Source organism: Mustela nivalis, assembly GCF_964662115.1.
Source record: "Mustela nivalis genome assembly, chromosome: 16".
Classification (NCBI taxonomy): Eukaryota; Metazoa; Chordata; class Mammalia; order Carnivora; family Mustelidae; genus Mustela; species Mustela nivalis.
In genome coordinates, this window is record NC_139035.1 from 44,538,807 (window position 1) to 44,560,243 (window position 21,437).

A 21,437-nucleotide genomic window follows, 5' to 3' on the forward strand; every position below is an offset into this window, starting at 1 on the left:
CTCGGTGGGTTAAGCCTCTGCCTTGGGCTTGGGTCATGATCTCAGGGTCCTGGGATCAGGCCCCGCATGGGGCTCTCTGCTCAGCGGGGAGCCTGCTCCCCCCCCCCGCCTGCCTCTCTGCCTACTTGTGATCTCTCTCTCTGTGTCAAATAAATAAATAAAATATAAAAAAAAAAAAGAAAAAAGAAACAAACCACTACAGGTCCTGTTACAGCAAGTAGTTTTTGCTTTGTGTTCTACTTCTTTCCTGAGGATCTTGAGGCACTTAAAGAGCATATGTTTCCTTCCACTGCACATGCTGCTCTTCTATATCTTTGAAATTGGGGTGCCTGGGTGGCTCAGTCCTGAAGCATCTGCCTTCAGCTCAGGTCATGATCCCAGGGTCCTGGGATTGAATTCCGCATCGGGCTCCCTGCTCAGCAGGAAGCCTGCTTCTCCCTCTCCCACGCCCCCTGCTTGTGTTCCCTCTCTCACTCGCTAGGTCTCTGTCAAATAAAAAGAAAAAAGAAAAAGAAGACACCATCTACTCTGTCTGGCATTCCAGACCAAAGGTTGAACTGGAGACTCACACCTGTACCACCACTGCAGGCACACCAAGTGCGATGGCTTCAGGGACTCACAAATTCAAAATCATTCCTCACAGAATTCTAGCACATTCTACAGACTTACAAAAGAATTCAACACAAACCTGTTCAAGTGTGTGTCCCTAGCATTTATCAGATGTTGCAAAGATACTTGATTTGAAATGTAAACAACATGCACTTGTTTGTGTCCGTCCGGACTCCAATTCTGTTTTCATTCCTTACCTTACTGAGTGGCAGGTATTTTTGATGAAAAAATTTTTAAATAAAAACCTGGGTCCTTTTCCTTTTTGATCTCCTTGCCTAGATAAGTAAGAAAGGACTGAGAAATGCCAGCCCATTGTTCCTAGTCCTGTGTTGTGTGTGTGTGAAAAAGAGACAGAGAGAGAAAGAGAGAGAGAGATCTCCTATCCCCCGAAAAGCTTTACAAGATCTCATCCTCCCCAGTAAAGACTTAGTCAGTCTAATTCTCAGGTAGATCACATAACCGTTATTTGGCAGGCCACTGTGAACTCTCCAAAGCTAAAAGTGCTTTTAGTATCTCACCATTTCCAACTTGAGCAAACACTATAAATCCAGCTACTTTCCATCCAAGCCTAGGCCAAGAAGAAACTGCTGTTTCATCTATGCCTCGAACTGCATGAAATGTTTTCTGGTTGGTAGACTAGTCTGACACTCATCCCACTGTTCAAAACAAACCCCCTTTCACTACCCTGAGTCACACTGCTAGAGTATGAATCACTTCATGAGGCATATTCAAAAAGTGGGTAAGAACTTTTACAGCTTAGAGTAGAACACACAATTGCCTAAATGCCAACATTATAATACACATAATAATTTGATAAAGGCTAGGAGAGAATCCCAAGAAATGAAAAGCTACAATAAGAGAGAGAATGACAAGTGAAAATGTTTTTTATGATTTTTATTTTAGGGCACCTGGGTGGCTCAGTACTGAAGCATCTGCCTTCAGCTCAGGTCATGATGCCAGGGTCCTAGGATCGAGCCCCCCATCAGGCTCCCTGCTCGGCGGGAAGCCTGCTTCTCCCTCTCCCACTCCCCCTGCTTGTGTTCCCTCTCTAGTGTCCTCTCTCTCAAATAAATAAATAAAATATTTTAAAAAATTTTTATTTTAAAGCTGCAAACCTCTCTTCAATATATGTATACATTTTGAAAGATAAAGCCTGATCAAACTTATTATAATATCATGAGAAGCAAGCCTAAATGAGCAAAACCAAAGTAAGAGTTCCTTAGAAAGTTTTCAGGAATAATTTTGTTTGCTTGCTACTTTATGATGGATTTTCTTAAAATTCTAAGATAAATTCATAGGTTTTCCTCCAAGAACCATTCTGTGTGTGCAAGAAAACCAAAAGCTGGGCACTTGGATGGCTCGGTGGGTTAAGCCTCTGCCTTCAGCTCAGGTCATGATCTCAGGGTCCTGGGATCGAGCCCCACATCGGGTTCTCTGCTCAGCAGGGAGCCTGCTTCCCTCTCTCTCTCTGCCTGCCTCTCTGCCTACTTGTGATCTCTGTCAAATAAATAAATAAATAAAATCTTTAAACAAAAAAAAAAAAAGAAAAGAAAACCAAAAGCTGTAGGGTCTACTTGCAGAACCAATACCCTTCCTAGGGGACTGCAGATTTTATTTGCTCACAGGGGCAATTTCATTTTTTAAAGGATTCAGGGCTTTCTAATGGAAGGTACTACCTGATACACTGACAAACAGAAAGAACTTCTCCACTCCTAAATATATCTTGTACTAAACAAAAACAGGCAAAAGACAAGTGCGACGCTCTCTCTCCTCCTTCCCCAGTGAGTCAGCGTGTGCAGTTGGTCTCACCTCGCTAGTGACCGCGAGTGCGGACACGGGCAGGAGGAGCTGCTGCCTGACCTCCTGGCGGTGGCCCAAACCAGGCTGGAAGGCGCTGTGTGATTCTGTGACACTTACCGTGAAGGGATGACTCATCCCTGACAGTTATAAACAAAAAGGGAAGCCAGCACTGTCTCCTGGAGACAGGGAGTGAAAAAAGTCATCAGTAATATAGAGAGGAGGAGCCAGGGCCGTTGTGGGCCCTATTCTGGCCCCCGGAGAGGGAAGTTTGCCCTCGCACGGTTTCGTGGAAGGTCGCCTGCCTTCCTAGTACCTAGAACGGGGCTTGGCATTCGTTAGCGTCCAACAGATCCATGTGGAATAAACGGATAAATAAGTGATGCCTTCACTACCTGCTCCAAACCATTTCAGTAATCATATATAACATTTCCCATCTTTCAACCCTAATTGCACCCATTTAGCTGTGATTGCTGTTTGCTTCTACTCCCAGAAGAAAGCAGTGAGTAAGCATTTTGTTCCTAACTCAATCAGGGAAGAAGAATCTCAGGGAAGAATGAGAGTGCCCCCCCAAATTCCCACTGGAAGTCACAGGGAATTCCTAAAGGGAGTTCTCCTGTAGAATGCATTCTGCACAAGTCTACAGAATCCACAGAAATTGATGTGTTAACCATCAATTTTTCTTGGCAAGATTAAGAGAATGAACAGAAAGGAGACTGTTACTCTGCAAACACTGACCTCTTAGGTTTAGTCTCTGATGTACAAGGATATTGTCTGAAATGCCAGGAAGAAATGGCCCAGTCCCTGAAGAAGCCTGACCACTTCCTAATGACACTGGCTCTCACGGCTCGTGGCACATCCTGAAACTCTGTTCTGGCCGAGAATGAGCGCATTCACTGATGGTTCAAGCAGAAGACAGTCACGCTCTCAGGCAGGTCACAAAGGTCTTTGCTTTCTCCACAGTTCTGAAGCCTCAGGTTCCCATCACAAAGAAAAGAAGCACATTAACTATGTAAGATAGTTCTGCCCGTGCTCAGCTGCTGACGTGGTCTCAACCTCAATCCGTGTGCCCGCAGTCTACCTACCTTTACTGGCCATTCTCCTGCCATTCTCATGGGGCCTTCCAGAGGTTTTCCCTATCTGTTCTAATACAGGTGAAGCATTCTTCATTTTTACCTGGTTTCCAGAAGGATCACTCTTAAATGCTAGTTACATCTTAAGGAAAATACCTCTCTGCTCTTGTTACATTGTACAAAACACCTGGCTGCGTACACACTTCGTGGCCTCCGTGCAACCTTCCTTGTAGCTACTCCAACACCCAGTACCCAGGGATACAGGCAAATGCAGGAATCTGGAGCTTCGTTCTCTTGTCATTTACTAGATTCCACAGAGCAGAGAGACAAAGTGGGAGGAGGCAGAAGAGAGAAGGCAGAAGGGAAACTTTTTATAACTTGAACTTGTGTTATTTCGCTTTTTTTTTTAAGATTTTATTTATTTATTTGACAGAGAGAAATCACAAGTAGACGGAGAGGCAGGCAGAGAGAGAGGAAGGGAAGCAGGCTCCCCGCTGAGCAGAGAGCCGGATGCGGGACTCGATCCCAGGACCCTGAGATCATGACCTGAGCCAAAGGCAGCGGCTTAACCCACTGAGCCACCCAGGTGCCCTATTTCGCTTTTAATAGCATCTTTCTCTTCTGCTGTTACAAAGGCTCTCAATAATGAATGGGGAAGAACTTTGTCTCTAACTGGAGCAGAATCATGGTGATTCTTGGAACCAGAAGGACTTCGGCTTGACAAAAGGAAGGCGTTCCAACATGGTTGTCAGGCATGGGACGGGTGACTGAGAGAGGGGGAAATTCTCTTCTCAAGGATGCTGATTAGTACATTCAAAGGGAGGAGGAAACTGGCTTACTCTGTGCCAGACACTGTGCTAAGTCCTCATACGCCATCTCACTGAAGACACAGATTGCTACCCTATCTTGCACAAGAGGGAACCTGCCCCGTCACCCGGTCTGTGAACTGACAAAGCCAGCATGTCAATCCAGGTCGGCCCGACTACAAAGAGCACACTCAGTCACTGAAGGTCCCACAGGGCGTCAGGAGCCACCTGGGCTGATGTTGGGCAAGTTCTAAAAGACGAATGGAGGATGGACAAGATGACTTCCGGGATCCTGACAATAATAGTGTTCCAGGTTAAAAAGTATATCCTAGGAAGGAAAGGCTCTGCCATGAAACCAGTCACAGGGACTGGTTGAGACACCATGAAAGGAGTCAAAAAGAGAACATTTTCAATAGCCCCACGAACCGAGTTTCTGCCTAGTGATAGTACTTCCAACCCGAGTCTCTGAATTCCCTGCCCCCACCACCATCCTCAACACAAGGTGAAACAAACCGAGATCTTTGACACAGTGAAAATGGAAGCCTCGGGGTGTAAAAAAAAGGTAAATGATTGGCGCCTGGGTGGCTCAGACGGTTGAGCATCTGCCTTCAGCTCAGGTCATGATCCCGGGATCCTAGAGATCGGGCCCTGTGTCAGGCTCCCTGCTCGGTTGGAGAGCCTCCCCGTCCCTCTCCTTCTGCCTCTCCCCCACCGGCTCCTGCTCTTTCCCTCTTGCTCTATCTCAAATAAATAAATAAAATCTTAAAAAAAAAAGAGGGAGATAGGATCCTGGAAAAAAGAAAAAAAGACTAAAGAGGAAGATTAAGGCTATAATCTCTGCCGGATTTTCTCCCCAAGAGATAACCTTGGAAGGCCACAAATGAATCACTGGTGGTGAAATGAGAAAACAGCCTCAGATTCAAGCTGTTCTTTTTACATTTATTTTAGTGAGCACAGAGATTTAAAAAACAAAAAAACAAAAAACAACTTGCCTCTCAACCACCCACACCCTCAATAGGTAAATTAACCTGCACCAGGTACTATGGGTTTCTTGGCCAAGAGCAATGCATGCAGGTATGCAGGACGCCTACGCTGCCCACAGCTGTTAGTGTGTGATAGGGGAGAGGCAGGAGGGATGTTCAGTATGAAGGGGACAGGCTCACTGCCTAGAAGGAATTTATATTTTTGCATTTGTCTGAACTTCCAATACCCCCCCCCTTTTTTTTTTAAAGATTTTATTTATTTGACAGAGAGAGAGAGAGATCACAAGTAGGCAGAGGTAGACAGAGAGAGGGGGAAAGAGGCTCCTTGCTGAGCAGAGAGTCCGATGCAGGGCTCGATCCCAGGACCTTGAGATCATGACCTGAGCCGAAGGCAGAGGCTTTAACCCACTGAGCCACCCAGGTGCCCTCCAATACCCTTTTTTAATGTAACACTTTAGTTCCCCTTTCTCTTTGCCCCATAAAATCAGGGCTTCTTTATATCTCCAGAATGCTATTCTCCATCTTATATATGTTACCCAACTTTGGGTCTTTTTCCTTGGAATGGCCATTTTTGACTCAATTCCATAAATCATCTTCCCTGAAAAGTTATCTCCTTGCCCTGAGGACCTTCATCCAGCCTTCTTTCCGTTTTGTTACCAATCAACTGTTTTCTTTCAATCCAGAGACATTCAAGATAAGATAAGGTATCTAACTAAAGGTGAACACACAGAGCAGATTTAGTTTTATCCGGCACCATCATAAATGCCAAAAACTAGACAAAAATTGAGAGAAGCTAGTTTTCCAGCAACAAAGAATGGTTAGTAAATTTGGGGGTTAAAATTTTACATAAACTATTGTCACGTCAAGTAAAATCCTTTCACGATCTTGGGTTGTAACAGTGTTAACTGCTGAGAAACGACAAACAGCAAGGTCTGTACGACAGTGAAAATAGATTATTTCCATTGCTAGCTACTGACGGAAACTGAGGGTTATAAAGAGAAAGCTTTACTACTCCAACTGGTTAGAGTTAAAAATAAAGTTTATTTGCAAGTCATCAGACCGTTCCTGGAAACACTACAGTCTACCTCAGTTCCCCGAAAGTTACCCCATCACACACACACCATCCTGAGCCAATGATGGTGTCTTCGTGTGGCAATCTGGCCCCCAGACGACACAGACATCTGTGCAGAGGATGGAGATAAACAGGCCAGCAGAAGAACTGACAGCTCTGTCGGCCCCAGCATGAGTGAGACACTGGCCATGCTGCAGAGTCCCCACCTCGGACTGCGAGAGTTTAATCATCCCGGCTCCTTGCTACCCATTTTCTTATAGGTGGTCCAGGAAACCACACACACACACACACACACACCACACAGACACGCACACACACACCCATATCAGACTGAGGCAACCCCAAAGCGGGCACTGTGTTCCAGCAGACTTGTAAGAAGAGATGGCAGTATGCCGGCCAGCAGGGGTGATGGTGGAGAAGGGAAGCACCTGCGTGTGCGGAGACTGACTCGGGAGCACCGTGAACGCTGCAACGTGTTGCCAGTGGGAAAATGACTGTTTTTAACACTAAAGGAGGCTATGGAAATGAACGGCTTGACGGTGTTCCTCTGCTAATGAATTATGAGCTGAGACTCTCAGGGGACCTGGAGCTCAAAAGCTGGGAGTACCAAGCCCTGTGGGTCCCTGTGGGTCAGTCTATTCTGGAACACACTGAAACTGGCTAATTTATGAGGCCTTTAAAGCGCCATATTAGAAGAATGACCATTGTATAAGAAGGCAGGGGGAAACTCTGCTTTGATAATCTGACAGCTGAAAATGAACATCTCATTTCCCCTAATTCAGTCTTGGTTACCTTGAGCCAAGTTTTCCTTTCCTCACCACCCCCTTTGCAAACCAAATGGAAGGGCTGTTCAGTCCGAGCTAACTCCTTGATCTTAAATACAAGGGGAGTAAACAAAAAGATCTTTCTCACTGGGACACAAATCTTCACAGTAGCTGGGAAGCACACCCCTCCCCCCGAGCTCCACCCGCTGAGGCCCACGGATGCAAGAAGACAGGAGCCTGACTGTGCAGGCCGAGGGGGCCCGGGCGCCACAAAGGCTCCGAAGGCCTCTCTAAGGCACAGCATCAAGGGGTTCCCAACTTAGAACCACTGGGGTCAGCCGCTATTTCTACATCAAAACCATTGAGGAATAAAGCAGATCCGGAGGAACACTGGCTAAGGAAGCCTCACCAACCAGATGAAACAGAATTCAAGAGGCCAGAGAATTCCTCAAGACAAGAGAATATTCCTCAAGAAAGAAAACAGGGGCACCTGGGTGGCTCAGTGGGTTAAGCCTCTGCCTTGAGCTCAGGTCATGATCCTGGGATTGAGCCCCACATCGGGCTCTCTGCTCAGCAGGGAGCCACTTCCCTTCCTCTCTTTGCCTGCCTCTCTCCTACCTGTGATCTGTCAAATATATAAATAAATAATCTTAAAAAAGAAAGAAAGAAAGAAAGAAAGAAAACACATACTTCAGCTGTGCAGAGGGAAAAATGATTTGGTACCTTGACTTCCCAACCAAGAAGCCGCCTCAACTGTTCCCTCAGTGGCGTGCTTAGCGCATGTCAGGAGCAGCCGGGCGGAGTGGGGGGGCTCTCCCCACTCAGATGTGTGCCCAGGGGACGGCTCTCACTCTCCTGCCTGGCACTCCCTTGAACTGCCTCAATTCATGGAACTAAAGTAAATGAGCATTAAAAATTAAAGTCAATAAAATGAAGGGACCCAGAGAAATCAATCCAGTCATGTGCCTCTCATGGCTATGGCTCTGTTCACAGTCCAAGATTGCTTTTAAAAGGCAAGAACAGGAAGAACTGCCCCCGACCGATAGCCATCAGACCTACTTAATAGTGGTTTTTGTTTGTTTTGTTTTTAAGGATTTCATTTATTTTTTTGACAGAGAGAGACACCGTGAGACAGGGAACACAAGCAGGGGGAGTGGGAGATGGAGAAGCAGCCTTCCGTTGAGCAGAGTCCAGATGCTTAATGGCTGAGCCACCCAGGTGCCCCATTTAACCATGTTTTTTAAGTTGCAGGTCAGAATGCAGCAGCTCACAGTAGCAATTTTGCGGATTGCTACCATCAGTTTTAAAAAGTGAAATCAAATAGAAAAGAGAAGATAATAGTGTGTTTTACAAAAAGTAAAAGTATTGTTTCATGAAATGTTATTTCTATGTGTATAGCATAGAATACTACGGGTGGCGCGGTCGCTTGGGCATCTGCCTTCAGCTGAGGTCATGATCCCAGGGTCCTGCGATGGAGTCCCACATCTGGCTCTCTGCTCAGCGGGGAGCCTGTTTCTCCCTCTGTCCCTCCCCCTGCTCATGTTCTTTCTCTCTCTCTCTCAAATAAACAAATATTTTTTTTAAATATATATGTGTATATATGTATTAGGTCCTGATACAAAGTATTATTTTTTTTAAAGATTTTATTTATTTATTTATTTGACAGACAGAGATCACAAACAGGCAGAGAGAAAGGAGGAAGCAGGCTCCCTGCTGAGCAGAGAGCCCCATGCAGGGCTCGATCCCAGGACCCTGGGATCATGACCTGGGCTGAAGGCAGAGGCTTTAACCCACTGAGCCACCCAGGCGCCCCCAAAATGTTATTTCTGAAGTAATCTCTATACCCAATGCGGGGCTCAAAGTCACAACCCCAAGATCAAGAGTAGCATGCTCTATCAACTGAGCCAGCAAGGTGACCCCAGTGAATGAAATTCTAGAAAAGTCTGAAAGCCCACGAAGCACTAGAACCTGAATGAACCAGATCAGGCCAGTATATCACAGAGAGAGATTATGTGTGACTCAAGTACTGACAAACTGTGAAGTTCACAGGTCAACCGAGCAGCCTCAGTTAATGAACCAGGATTACTGTCAGAGTTGCAGCTCGTGTTGCGCAAGAACGGGCTCAGCATCCTGGACCTAAGGAGTGTGAGCCCTCAGTCTGAAAACACAGGGAAGCCACTGCTGAAACTCCACTCAGAGAAAATGCTGGCTGGTGTACATAGCCCCTCTAGCATTTATCAAGATAAAAGAAATCTGGTCTCTGGAAGGAAATGAGATGACAGCTTCTAGTTCTGAAGTGTCAAAGGCCATAGCCACAACCAAAGGACTCATTCCCTGACTGGGAGATCAGGCCTTTTAGAACAGGTTAGGTACAGAGGTTATAAGAAGAAACAAAACTTCCTAGTGCTACTAAGCCAGCCCTTACTTCCTGGCACAGCTGATCAAGGTGACGGGACTCTCTGTTCTGAGCAGGTGTGCATTCTTTTCCTCTTACCCACTCCTGACCCCTGACACAGTCACATTCTTTGCTGATCCCCACTCGGTGACATCACATTACCTGGTCTCAGCTATAGAGCAGGACAGGAGGCCTAGCACAAGAGCTGAATCCTTCCTCAGTGGAGATCTGAATACCAGATAGTTGATATGATCTCTTGGATGAGGGAGTAGATTTCAAGAGGGAAGCCAAGAAGATATACTTTAAGATGACAGGATCTCCGTATCTCCTCACACTGAGCCTGATCTGTCCTTAGGTTCTCTAGTTCCTTAGAAAGTAGGAGACAGGATCTGTCCCCCATAATAATAATGGCTAGGTCTAAGGAAAAACTCACTAAGTCTTTACTCCGCCTCAACTTGAATAAGAGCATTAATAATCAATCCATCATCTTATCATTCCTTTTAGAAAGGGACGGCTGGAGGCAATTCTAGCAAGACTTCAGGCCCTGATCATAATTACTCTGCAAAAGCCCAGTGGAGATGCAAGGAGCACAGGGGGCAGGGAGATAAGCAAACTGCTCAGGGTCCTGCCTGCGGTGTAGACTTGCTGCCAGGGCCCTGTCTGTCACCTTCCTGGGTGATATGCTCTATCAGCTAATGCTCAGGGCCCAGAGCATTGCCAAACCGCTCTGTGAGAAAGCTCAAGTACAGGAAAAGCGGGTGTGTCCATGTGCAGCTGTTGAGACCAGTACCTGTAACAGCGCGTGGTGCATCGTGACCTCCAGTTCAGCTAAAACAGGGGCGGCATCCTCCCCGTCCTCTTGGACCTCCAGGTCCTCCTCAGGGATGGTCTCCCAGTTGCCCTGGTGAGCAACCAGCGTGTGCACCAGCTCGTACTGGCCGGGGAGCGCCAGGCCGACCCGCGTCTGAGTCCCATAGGTGAAGCGGAGACGCCGGAGCCTACAGCTCTCCTCCCTGGCCGGCCTGGTGGTGGGAAGCACGTGCACCCCCAACAGCAGGTTCAGCAGCTGGCACTTGACATTGCAGTCCTGGCCGAGGATCAAGATGCAGGGAAGGCAGTCCACAACCTGCTGGAGGTACTTCTCTTCCTTAGGTGGGAAGGCGATGCAGCTCAGCTGGCCTGCTCGGGGAAGGGGAGGGCGGGGAAGGAGAAAGCAGTACAGAGAGACAGTGAGGACGGGCAGAAAGAGACCCAGCCAGAATGGCAGGGTCCTACCAAAGCAATTTCTAGGAAGCTCCTGGCTGGACAAGAGACCAGGAAAACATCTCTGTTGGAAAAGGTTCCTCAAATATCGAACAGGAATCCCTTCCCTGGCTTGTCCCCAGAGCAGGTGTCTATACCTAGAAAGGCAGCAGGGACCTGATCCCTCCCCGCTCCTTTTTCATGCAGTGCAGGGCCGGCCCAAGGAGTACACCAGGACTCAGCCTCGGTCTTGAGATCCTTTAACTGGCAAAGCCAGAGAAGACTAATGAACTAGGATGTGAATCCAAGGGGACGCTCTACCTGAACATGTCAAAGTAAAGACCTTCGTGACAAAAACCTAATACCTGCACACAGAAGGCCCTTGTAAATGTCTCTACCACGTGCCGTGTTAGCTGTTACTTTCCTCATTTATGACATCTTTCATAACTAAATGTGTGAGCTAATCTTTGTGTGTGAGAAAGAGCTGATCTTTACACACGTGTACATCAAAATAAATTGTCCTTCAAGTCTGCTTAGTTCTAGAATCTTCCCCAGTTCGTCTCTCTGCTGGCTGCTGGCAGCATCCCGGCTGCCGCGTCTGTTCGCCTCAAACTTCGGGTGCTCGGGGAAGATCAGTAACTCCTGACCAACGGCCACTGCTTCCGTTTACGGAGGACAAGGCATGCAGTAAGACAAAGGGAAGAGCTCCCTGTCAGGAGACAATCCGGGTACATCTAGGAGGAATGTGATCTGTCTCACATACATCCACTCAGGACAACCACACTCACATAAATGGCAAGCTTCCACAAACACAGCAGGCGGCGTTCGAGAGAGAACAAAAAGGCAACCCCTGAGTTTGCCAGAAAGGCACAGCGATTCTTAGGCTGGAAGAAGGCTGATCTCTGGGCCAAATACATCTTTACTGAAAGGCTGTGTGGCACCAACTGAAAAGTACTCCCCTTCAATATCATCACTGTGAGCTGTTAAGCCACTCGTAAGCTGTTTACTTCGTTCACGGGAGGGGGTCTGATTTAAGGGGCTCTTCTGCTTCAGCCTGGATCTATTCTATAACAAGTCCTCAAACGCCCTTCCCTTCCACAAATGGCACCACCAAAAGTTTTCAAGAAGGTTTTGCTTCTGCCCAAATTCCTCTCCATGCTTTTCATTAAAGCCCTTCCTTTCATGTGTGTGAGTCCAACACCGGGCCTGCATGTGCAGGTCGGACACCGAGACAAGGAAATCGAGTCTCCTGGGAAAGAGATGTGCTCCTCTGAAAAACCAAGGAGTCGTAAGAGTGCCTAACTGTGTGCAAGGCATTTACCAAACCCAAGTGTAACACACCAGACCACTGGTCCAATCTTTGATCCACAATCTAAAACCAAGTAGAGAGGGGTGCCTGGCTGGCTCAGTTGGTAGACAGGCAATTCTTGATCTTGGAGTTGTAAGCTGAGGTTACTTCAAAATAAAATCTTTAAAATAAACAAAAGCGAGGGGACAATGCCAATTGTGTGTATGTCGACTGAGCAAGTAGCAACAGGCTAGTCCTTAGTCCTTTCATATCTGGTTCACAACTCAACAACACTTAGCACAGTCTAATCTGGTCATCTGTTTATAACGTCAAAAGCAGGAAGGACCATCAGATTTCTCTGTACCCTGGACACCTAACACAGTGACTGACCCTTAGCAAGTACTCAGGTTACGCACTGGTTTGCTCTGTGTAAGAACCATTTACTGTAGAAAATTATCTACAGAAAGCTGTAAGTAGTTCCACTGAGTTCTCAGAGAAGTCTAGGGGCAAAACTATCGTCCCTAAACACCTTCATCTCAATGCAGAGAGTGAACACAAACAACAGAACAGGACCTCCCCCAGCACCTCGCAGAACTGAACTACAACGATGCCAGCCTGAGCTGTGGGGACAGATTCGCCAGCTAGAATCGCTCTCAGCCATACTTTCTATCCTTTCCTCTTTTCCCAGTGCTGCTTGGAAGCTCAGAGGGCCATCCAGGTGTAAGGCCACGCTGTGACCTTCATAACTCCTACAGCAAAAGTTGACACATAAGAAAAAACGAAACCTAAGTGAGCATGGAGAGTGGATAACTGAGAACTAACACCAACTCATCACTTTTCAGGACCAGAGGGCGAGATCACAAAACCTCTGAGACTAAGCATCAACTCTAGGAAAGCCAGTAAAACATGCTGCCTCAGCCAAAGCCACAGCAGACACACCCCATTAATCATCTGACCCAAATGATCACCCTCCCCTCCATCTCTGTAGTGACAAAAACAGCCACTGCAAATACACCAGCTAGGTTCAAACCACCATAGACCAGTGCAATGGGACAGGAGTGCACTGCACTCAGGCTCTCCGGGCAACGAGTGGACTGAAGAAAATCCTCAGTACAGGTATCGCCATCTGTTTTTCAATATGTCATATTCAAGCCTTTCACTTCCGCCACCGGTCTTTAGCTTTCCACTGATTTCCGACATAGGTCTACCAGATTGGAACAAGGGCACGGATGGGACAGAAACAAGGTCAGTGCTAGATCGCTTCTGTCCTTGCCTCTCCCGGAAGGGGTGCAGCAAGCAAGAGGAGAAGCAGGAAGGGGGGCAGAGATTGTGAACTCCCAGGCTCCACTCGTCACTAGCTCTGTGACTTTGGCAATTCACTTGCGTTTTCTCAGCCTTGGATTTCTCATCTGTGAACTCAGGGAAGGGCATGACATCATCGTTAACATCTTTCCAGTTCTAAAATTCCAAGACGCCATCAGGTTTTAACTGGTGCAAGACACACCACTGCGTGGGGGGGGGGGGGGGGGATGGGTGGTTGGGCTGGTTGTTTTCAATCTTAAATTATCTGTGAATTTAATCTGCAAGCTTTCCCTGGACTATTTTAACAGCAGATCAAAAAGCTGACTGAACTAGCCAGGGGCTTGGAGGACCTACAGAGAGTGCAGCTTCAGCAGCTCTCTAAAGGAAGAGATTCCAAACGGTGGCCCGACCGACCGTAGGAGGGAGGAAGGAAACCTGCTCCGGAGCAGGAGCAGCTGCCTCACTGACAGTTTAAGGACTTCCGAGTTAATCGAGTTAATCGAGTTTTCTTTCGTGATTAATCTAACAGCATCTGCATCTGGGGCCGCCAGAAGGGACCGGCAGGCCGTCTCAGCGGGGCCCATTAACCCCGCCAACACCAGCCACAGGCAAATTCAACTCACATTGTCTTAAGAGCAAGCCAAGGCTCTTATTTTTATTTATGTATTTTTCGATGCTTCTTAAATACAGATCATCTTGATTAGGGTTACTTCTAAACAAAGGTTTCCAACTAGAAGAGGGAGGAGGAAAGCATCTCGAGTAGCAACCCATTTTGTTTGTTTTCCATCACAAACTGGGAGCAAAATACATCCCAAAATATGCCTCTTTGGCTTGCTATTTTAAGCTGGTTATTTTTAAATAAACAGCAGATGCAGGTGAAACTCTGAAAACTGAGAACAAGTTCCCCTTTCATAGGAAACATTTACACTTAGAGCAATACAAGGGAAATGTACCAGGAAGAGAAAGATGAGTCTAAATCTCTAGAAACCCTTGTCGTCGTCGTCTTTTTTTTTTTTTTTAAAGATTTTATTTACTTGACAGAGATCACAAGTAGGCAGAGAGGTAGGGGGCATGCGGGGGTGGGGCATGGGGGGGTGGGCAGGCTCCCTGCTGAGCAGAGAACCGGATGCGGGGCTCGATCCCAGAACCATGAGATCATGACCTGAGCTAAAGGCAGAGGCTTAACCCACTGAGCCGCCAGGCGCACTAGAAACCCTTATCTCAATGCAGACCATTGACCCCTGCTCACAGCAGTCCTAACTGACTTCCCACCCCCAACATCTCTGTCTTTAGCTGGAGATGATGTTTAAGGTGGTGGCATGGCTCTTTCTGGAAGGTTTTGCCTGCAAGAAAAACTTGCATGTAAGAGGGATACACATTATTAAACTTGTTTGTTTTTCTCCTGTTAATGTGTCTTTTTATCACAGGGGTGTTGTGGCTAAGAAACTGGAAGGGCAAATGAAAAACTATTTTCCTCCCCACAGTTCTGTTTACTTAGCTCTTTCTAAGAACATCCCTTAATTTGCTTCATCTCATTTAATGCTGGCAATTCTACCCAAGGAGAACCATTATTACCCCCACTTACAGATGAGGAACCAGCAGCTTGAAAAACAAAACATAACAGAGCCATGTTTCTCCATTTTTCTAAGTAGATGAGAGACAGAGCACAGCACAGTGAAGGAGCTAGGCCAAGGTCTCAGGATCCCAGCTCAATGCCTGGGGGTAAACAGAGCCCATGAAGAGGCAAAGAATATGCCTTCCCAAGGGGTATTTTGAGTCAAGGGACTGGACACACAGGCATTCTCACCTCCTCCCCTTTTTCTTCCTGAAAGCAGGAGATAAAAACCCCCGTCTGGATGGTGAACTCCCTATACCAGAAGTAAAGCAACACTCTTATCATCGGAGACCTGGAGTCAAGGCCAAGAAAAATCAGTACAAATAAGGCTTGTTAAACTAACCCTTATCTTCCTAGTCACTTTTCCACCACTAACTGCCTTACCCCAAGCCCCTCTATCTTGTCACATTTTCATAACTTACTTCTCTTTGCCCATCCAATTCAGTACATTAAATGTTCAGCTCTGCTTCTTTGGGTCTTCATCTCCTATAGGGACGTATCCATGTACATTTCCATGTATGTGTAAAATGCAATAAAATGTGTATGCTTCTCTCCTCTGTATCTGTTCACATCAGTTTAATTCTTAGGCCTGGCTGGGGACTCCAGAAGGACAGAGGAGAAATTTTTCCTCCCCAGTACCCACTACCACATTTTCCCCAGTTTGGAGCCAAACACGATTTATTGATTGCAGGACCCCAATTTATTTTTTTTTTAAAGATGTATATATTTATTTGAGAGAGAGCTCAAGCAGAGGGAGAGGGAGAGAAAGAATCCTCAGGTGGGCTCCGTGCCCCAGGAATCCAATGTGATGCAGGCTGACAGAGTCTCTATGAAAACTCTGTCAAAAACTCTCAAAATTGGGGCGCCTGGGTGGCACAATTGGTTGTGCCTCTGCCTTCGGTTCAGATCATGATCCCAGGGTCCTGGGATAGAGCCCCACATCAGGTTCTCTGCTCAGCAAGAAGCCTGCTTCCCCCTCAGCCGCACCCCCTCCCGCCTGCCTCTCTTCCTACTTAAGATCTCTGTCTGTCCAATGAATAAATAAAATCTTAAAAAACAAACAAACTCTCAAAATCATGAGGAATAAATAAAGCCTGGGAGAAAAAACACAGTAGCACCATTAGCTGGTGCACATTTTTTAAAGAAAACTGTTATTCTAAGATCTCCAGAGTACTTTTCTAAAAGAAAAGGAGGGGGGCATCTGGGTGGCTCAATTGGTTGAACATCCAACTCTTGATTTTGGCTCAGGCCATGATCTCAGTCAGGGTCGTGGAGTTGAGCCCCATGTCGGGCACTGCGCTCAGCACAGGGTCTACTCCAGATTCTCTCCCCTCCACGTGCATGCTCTCTCTAAAATAATAAATAGATAAATCTTTTTTTTTTTTAAGATTTTATTTATCCATTTTGAGAGAGAGAGAAAAAGAATGAGCAGCAGGAGTATCCGAGGGAGAAGCAGACTCCCCGCTAAACATGGAGCCCGATGTGCTCAATCCTGGGACTCCAGCATCGTGACCTGAGGGGAAGGCAGATGCTTAACTGACTGAGCCAGGCATCCAATAAATAAATCTTTAAAAAAATAAAAATAAATTTTCAGAGAAACTTTTCATGCTCCTCTTATCAGCTTGTATTATCCTTTGCTTTTGAGGTTAAGGCTATTATCAAAAGGAAGAATTGGAGGGAAGAAATGCTAATGACCTTTTGATGTCTCTAGTGACCCATTAAGATACTTTGTTTTTGGAGTAAGGGCAATGGATCTATGTCCATGCACGTTCTTTGTCTGTTTTCCATTCCCATCACTGGAGAGGTGAGTGAAGGCAGGGTCAGCTGCAGTCCATGGCCAAGGTAGGGAGGGCATGATTTGGAGTAGGTGAACGGAGATGAATGGGACTCTGCCATGGCTTCTCATACTATTACAACTCACTTGGTTGGCAGGACTTCAGAATCAACTCAGGTCCCAAAAGTTACCGCTGCAAGCCTTGTTCCTGGTACCCAAGGACTCCCCTCCACTGGTTCCAATTTGTTCACCTCGCTTTTAACAGTGAACCTGTAGTCCTCTCTGAAAGCGAGTGACATGTGCAGGATTTTATGGGAGGATTTAATAATTTGCTCAAGTAATCAGTGACACAAATATGCATTTCTACAAATAAGCTGTGAGACATTGTTATTTCTTATGAACTGTATGTGCCAAGAGTAGAGAAAAGGACAAGCTCAGGAGCTGAGAGAAAGAATTCTGCCATGAAACGCTTGTTTATCATTCCCAAACCAGCTCTGAGCATCAGCTCAACTTAAAGGATTCCAAATTACAGGGGAAACATGAGGAGCCCAGGAGAATTTAAGGAAAACATACACCCAGGTAGTCTGGCTTTTGGAATCCTCAGGACCGAGTCGTACAAGTACACTGTGGTGGAACAGAATGGTTTTTGGAAATAGACGTTGAAATGTTCTCAAGGAGCCAAAGCGTTTGTTGGAAGCTGAGACGCCAAGCTGGCTGAGAAGTCAGTAGGTTATCCCACGGGGAGGCCACGGTAAGGTCTGCGCGTTTTTCAGAAGTAGAGGTCCAGGTACCTGGAAGAGGGAGACGGCCACCCCCGCCCTGCTCCCCGGAAGCTTACACAACGTGGGGGCCCTGGAATGAAGAGCCCACACTCAGCCGCCTACTGACAAGTTCTGTTTTGGGCAAAACTGCTGCTGAGGCTGGTCACGCTGCAGGGGGAACAGAAAGGCAGCGGGCAGCGTAGGTTATGGGAGGCAGAGGTAGACGCAGTTCCTCCGAGAAAGCCAACCCCAAGGTTCACAGAGGGCTTAAGCGTCTGTCACTTGGGAGGTAGCCTCTTAGACCTGGCAACCCTTAAGAATGATTCCATGATGGGGAGGGGTCAAAAGGACACAACAACCAGCTCACAGCGGGGCTCAGTGATCCAATCAGGGACAGTCAGGCATAAAAATGTTCTTACATAATAGTATGAGATTATAATCCACTGAAGAAATCCATTGAAAAAACGGAATAAAGGGCTAAGCAAAAAAGGAAAAGGAAAACCCTTCCTTACCACGGGAATACCAACTAAGAAATCCGGAGGGATGAAGGACAGGGAAACCCCACTGAGTCAGGTGGGAGCTGTTAATAATGGGTGCTGAGGTCTAGCGGAAGGCCATGTTTTCAGGAATGGGATTCTCAGGGAAATCTTAGAACACCTCCCACTAAAGACTAATTGATTGCAAAGGCAAAAAATGGTGACTTTAAGGTGGAGAGACCTAGAAGACAGCCATGGGACCAGGGATCAAGCTTAACATCCCCAGGGACGTGCATGGTTGGCTTCGGGTACCCCTGATGTGAGGCACATTCCATCACTTCCGTGCTTAGTCTCGATAAAAGCTCAGGACCGAGTCTAGTGAGGAAAGACCAAACAGATCCAGGTTGAGGGTCATCCTACAGAATATAAAGCCTACCCTTTAAACCTGTCCAAGATCTAAATGCCAAGGAAAGACCAAGGACCTGTTCCACATTCAGGCGGTCTGAGGACACATGGCAGCCAACGCAACACATGTCGCTGGACAGGATCCTGGATCAGAAAGAAAAAGAGCCATTCTTGGGGACAGTTGGCAAAACGTGAGCAGGGTCCGTGCACCGGATGGTGGCACAGCATCACTGTTCGGGCCCTAACTTGGGGAGGTGCATGCTGGTATGGAGACACAGGTCCTCACTGCGGAGAATGGCACCCTGGGGTGTCACAGAGGAGAGAAGACCACCTACCGACAGTGCGCTTTGCGCTTTCGAAGGCTAAAGAGAAACAGCAGATACAATAGAGGAAGACAGACAGATTGGGAGGGCACCAGCAAACATCAGCAAACGCAAAAGCAATAAAACGTTAACTACCGGGGAATCTGCGTGAGGTGTGTACAGAAGTTCTCTGTACAGTTTGGCAACATTTATGTAAATCTGAAATGGTTTCAAAGTAATTTTTTTTAAATGAGCCAGAAGGATACCTAGCAAAGCGTATCCAGTTCTGGATCTCACAGGAAAGGAGATGGAGAGAGAGTTGTACTTGACAAAAAACCCCTCAGGGGAAAAAAACATCAAATACGATCATACCAGAACTGAAATAGGAACCATTTCCTCCCTGTCCCTACCTTCGCCCTGCACATCACCTCCTCTCTCCCCCATCTTCCTGTGATGGTGACCTGTGGGCTGTTCAGAGTCTGGGGAGTTCGAGGTACTAATCTAGGTAAGCAGTTCAGGTTCAGATTTAGAACCCAAATCCTCAAGGCTAAGCAGTACAGACAAACGTGCCCTGGGACCAGTGCTGCTGAAAGTTACCTGCAACCATCCAGTGCACTGAACAAGAAGCCACCAGAAGCTGCATGACCCAGCACTGCTTGCAGAAGTCCCTTCTGGTTATGCAGCAGGAGGGAACACATCTCCACCTCTTCTTATCACATAACTACTTGAATGCCTCAGTTACAAAGCACGTTTCCAAGCTGGGGCAGCAGAACTCCACTTCTCTCTGGGGAGGAAGAGGCTGCAGAGCAGGCTAGTCACTCAGAAGAAACTGAAACAGACTCCCCCAGTGAGAGCCTGAAGAGTAAGAACAGCTTCCCTCCTACCAGCTCTGTCCCCCTATATTTCCCCTTATACCTGCCTATCTCCAGAATATTAAAAGTTAAGGCTCGGGGCACCTGGGTGACTCAACAGGTTAAGTGTCTGCGTCTTGATTTTGACTCAGGTCATGATCTCAGTGGTGTGGGATCGAGCCCTCCACAGGGCTTCATGCTTGGAGGGGAGTAAGCTTGAGATTCTCCCTCTCCCTCTCCCCCTCTGCCTGGCACATTCTCGCTCTCTAAAATAAATAAATCTTTTAAAAAGGTGGGGGGGGGTGCATCTGTGTGGCTCAATAAGTTGAACCTTCAACTTGGTTTCTGCTCAGGTCATGATCTCAGGGTCCTGGGATGGAGCCCCGTTCAGACTCTGTATTTAACAGGGAGTCTGCTTAGGATTCTCTCTCTCTCTCAAATAAATAAATCTTTAAAAAGTTAAGGCTATAGTATGTTGTACACAATATTCTTAAAAAATACACTCCATATGGGCTCAAACACTGTCCCTCTAATTTAAATAAAGAATGAGCTTTTATTCAAATTAGTCTTGAATCTAGCTGCATTTATGACAGGGCCTTCGTCTTTGCTCTGGAAAGTTTGGCTCGATTAAAAAAAAAAAATCCTGGGAAATGTAATCTTCGCCCCCATTACATCGAGTGGAAAGGGTAAGAAACAGCAAGCTATAAAACATGTCCAGCATAAATAGGCACTAAAGGTCTTAATCTGATGAAGCTAAAGTTGGACTTTGGAATTTTTTTTTTTTTAACATCTGAATAAAGACAAGGGATAAAAGCATTTTTTTAAAAAAGTGTGAGATTTGTGTGTTTTTTTTTTAAATCAAAGGCTTTCATGAGTACATAACCTAGCATCATTCTTTGCGATAGTTTTGAGGCATTATTCGTTAGACAAGTGAAAAGCAAAACAATCCTCCAGTCCTGCTTCCCATCTTCCTGCCCAGAGAACACCACCCCAGGGAACGGAAGCACCTTACAAAGCCCAACTCCAAAGAGAGCTGTGGTCAAAAGGTTCCCACTGCTGCATGACTCAAGGCTGAGGAGTGTGTCCCAACCATTCCCACTGCCTGCCACACTGAAGATGGCAGAAAAAGGCACTGCACATGATGGGCACTTCCACCGGGGGGCCCACAGGTGACATGAGGAATCCCCATGTCTGACCAACTTCCGTTCGGAGCATTTGGTTTGGACTCTGGAGGAGTGTCCTGTCTAAGGGGGCTTTCTCAGAGAGGCTGGCTGACAGATCCAAGCAAGGGGCACGGAGCCCCACCAGGGCTACCTCTGTTCTCTATTAAGGTGTCAGAGTCTAGGATCCTCGTTTGGCAAAGAACTGAATCCATTTTCTTTTCTTTTTCTTTTTTCTTTCAAGATTTTATTTATTTATTTGACAGAGAGAGAGAGATCACAAGTAGGTAGAGAGGCAGAGAGACTGATGTGGGGCTTGATCCCAGGACCTTGAGATCATGACGTGAGCCGAAGGCAGAGGCTTAACCCACTGAGCCACCCCGGTGCCCCGAACTGAATCCACCTTCAAGCACAGGGTGGCCTCGACTTAGCCTGGCAGTCCTATGGGGCACTCCAGGCAGACCTTTGAGAGTCAAGAAGGAAAACCACATCTCCCACATGGACTCGCCCTCTATCCCTTGCTATGAGTATCGCCACTGGGCTCCCTGGACCGTGCAGGAAGCAGAACCCTTCGTTCCCTAGAGGTGAACTACTTTCCTCCCAGAAGCAAGGAGCAAACTCACCTGAGGTCTGAACACCGTTAGGGAGAAAACCACACGTACCCGTACACCTCATACTCTTCTCGCTGGCCTCCCTCTGAGCAAGCTCGGAGAAAAGACAGCAAGATGAAAGCCTCTCTAACAGTCATCTTTGTGAATGCAT

The 21,437-nt window shown here is 46.9% G+C and overlaps 1 protein-coding gene and 1 long non-coding RNA gene across 3 annotated transcripts in view; one reads left to right on the forward strand and one right to left on the reverse strand.

Annotated features, from left to right (window-relative positions):
• DSTYK (dual serine/threonine and tyrosine protein kinase) overlaps positions 1-21,437 on the reverse strand; it is a 49,031-nt gene that overhangs the window by 20,702 nt on the left and 6,892 nt on the right. For both annotated transcript variants that reach the window (XR_014304135.1, XM_082703895.1), the window contains exon 2: positions 10,290-10,678. Coding sequence is in view for 1 of the 2 variants with exons in the window: in XM_082703895.1 (XP_082560021.1) it covers positions 10,290-10,678 (389 nt within the window). In the remaining variant the exon portion in view is untranslated. The remainder of the gene's footprint in view (positions 1-10,289; positions 10,679-21,437) is intronic.
• Positions 11,628-15,505, forward strand: LOC309850227. The gene is made up of 3 exons (XR_014304136.1): positions 11,628-13,145; positions 13,232-13,274; positions 15,167-15,505. It is a non-coding gene; the product is annotated as an uncharacterized lncRNA (long non-coding RNA).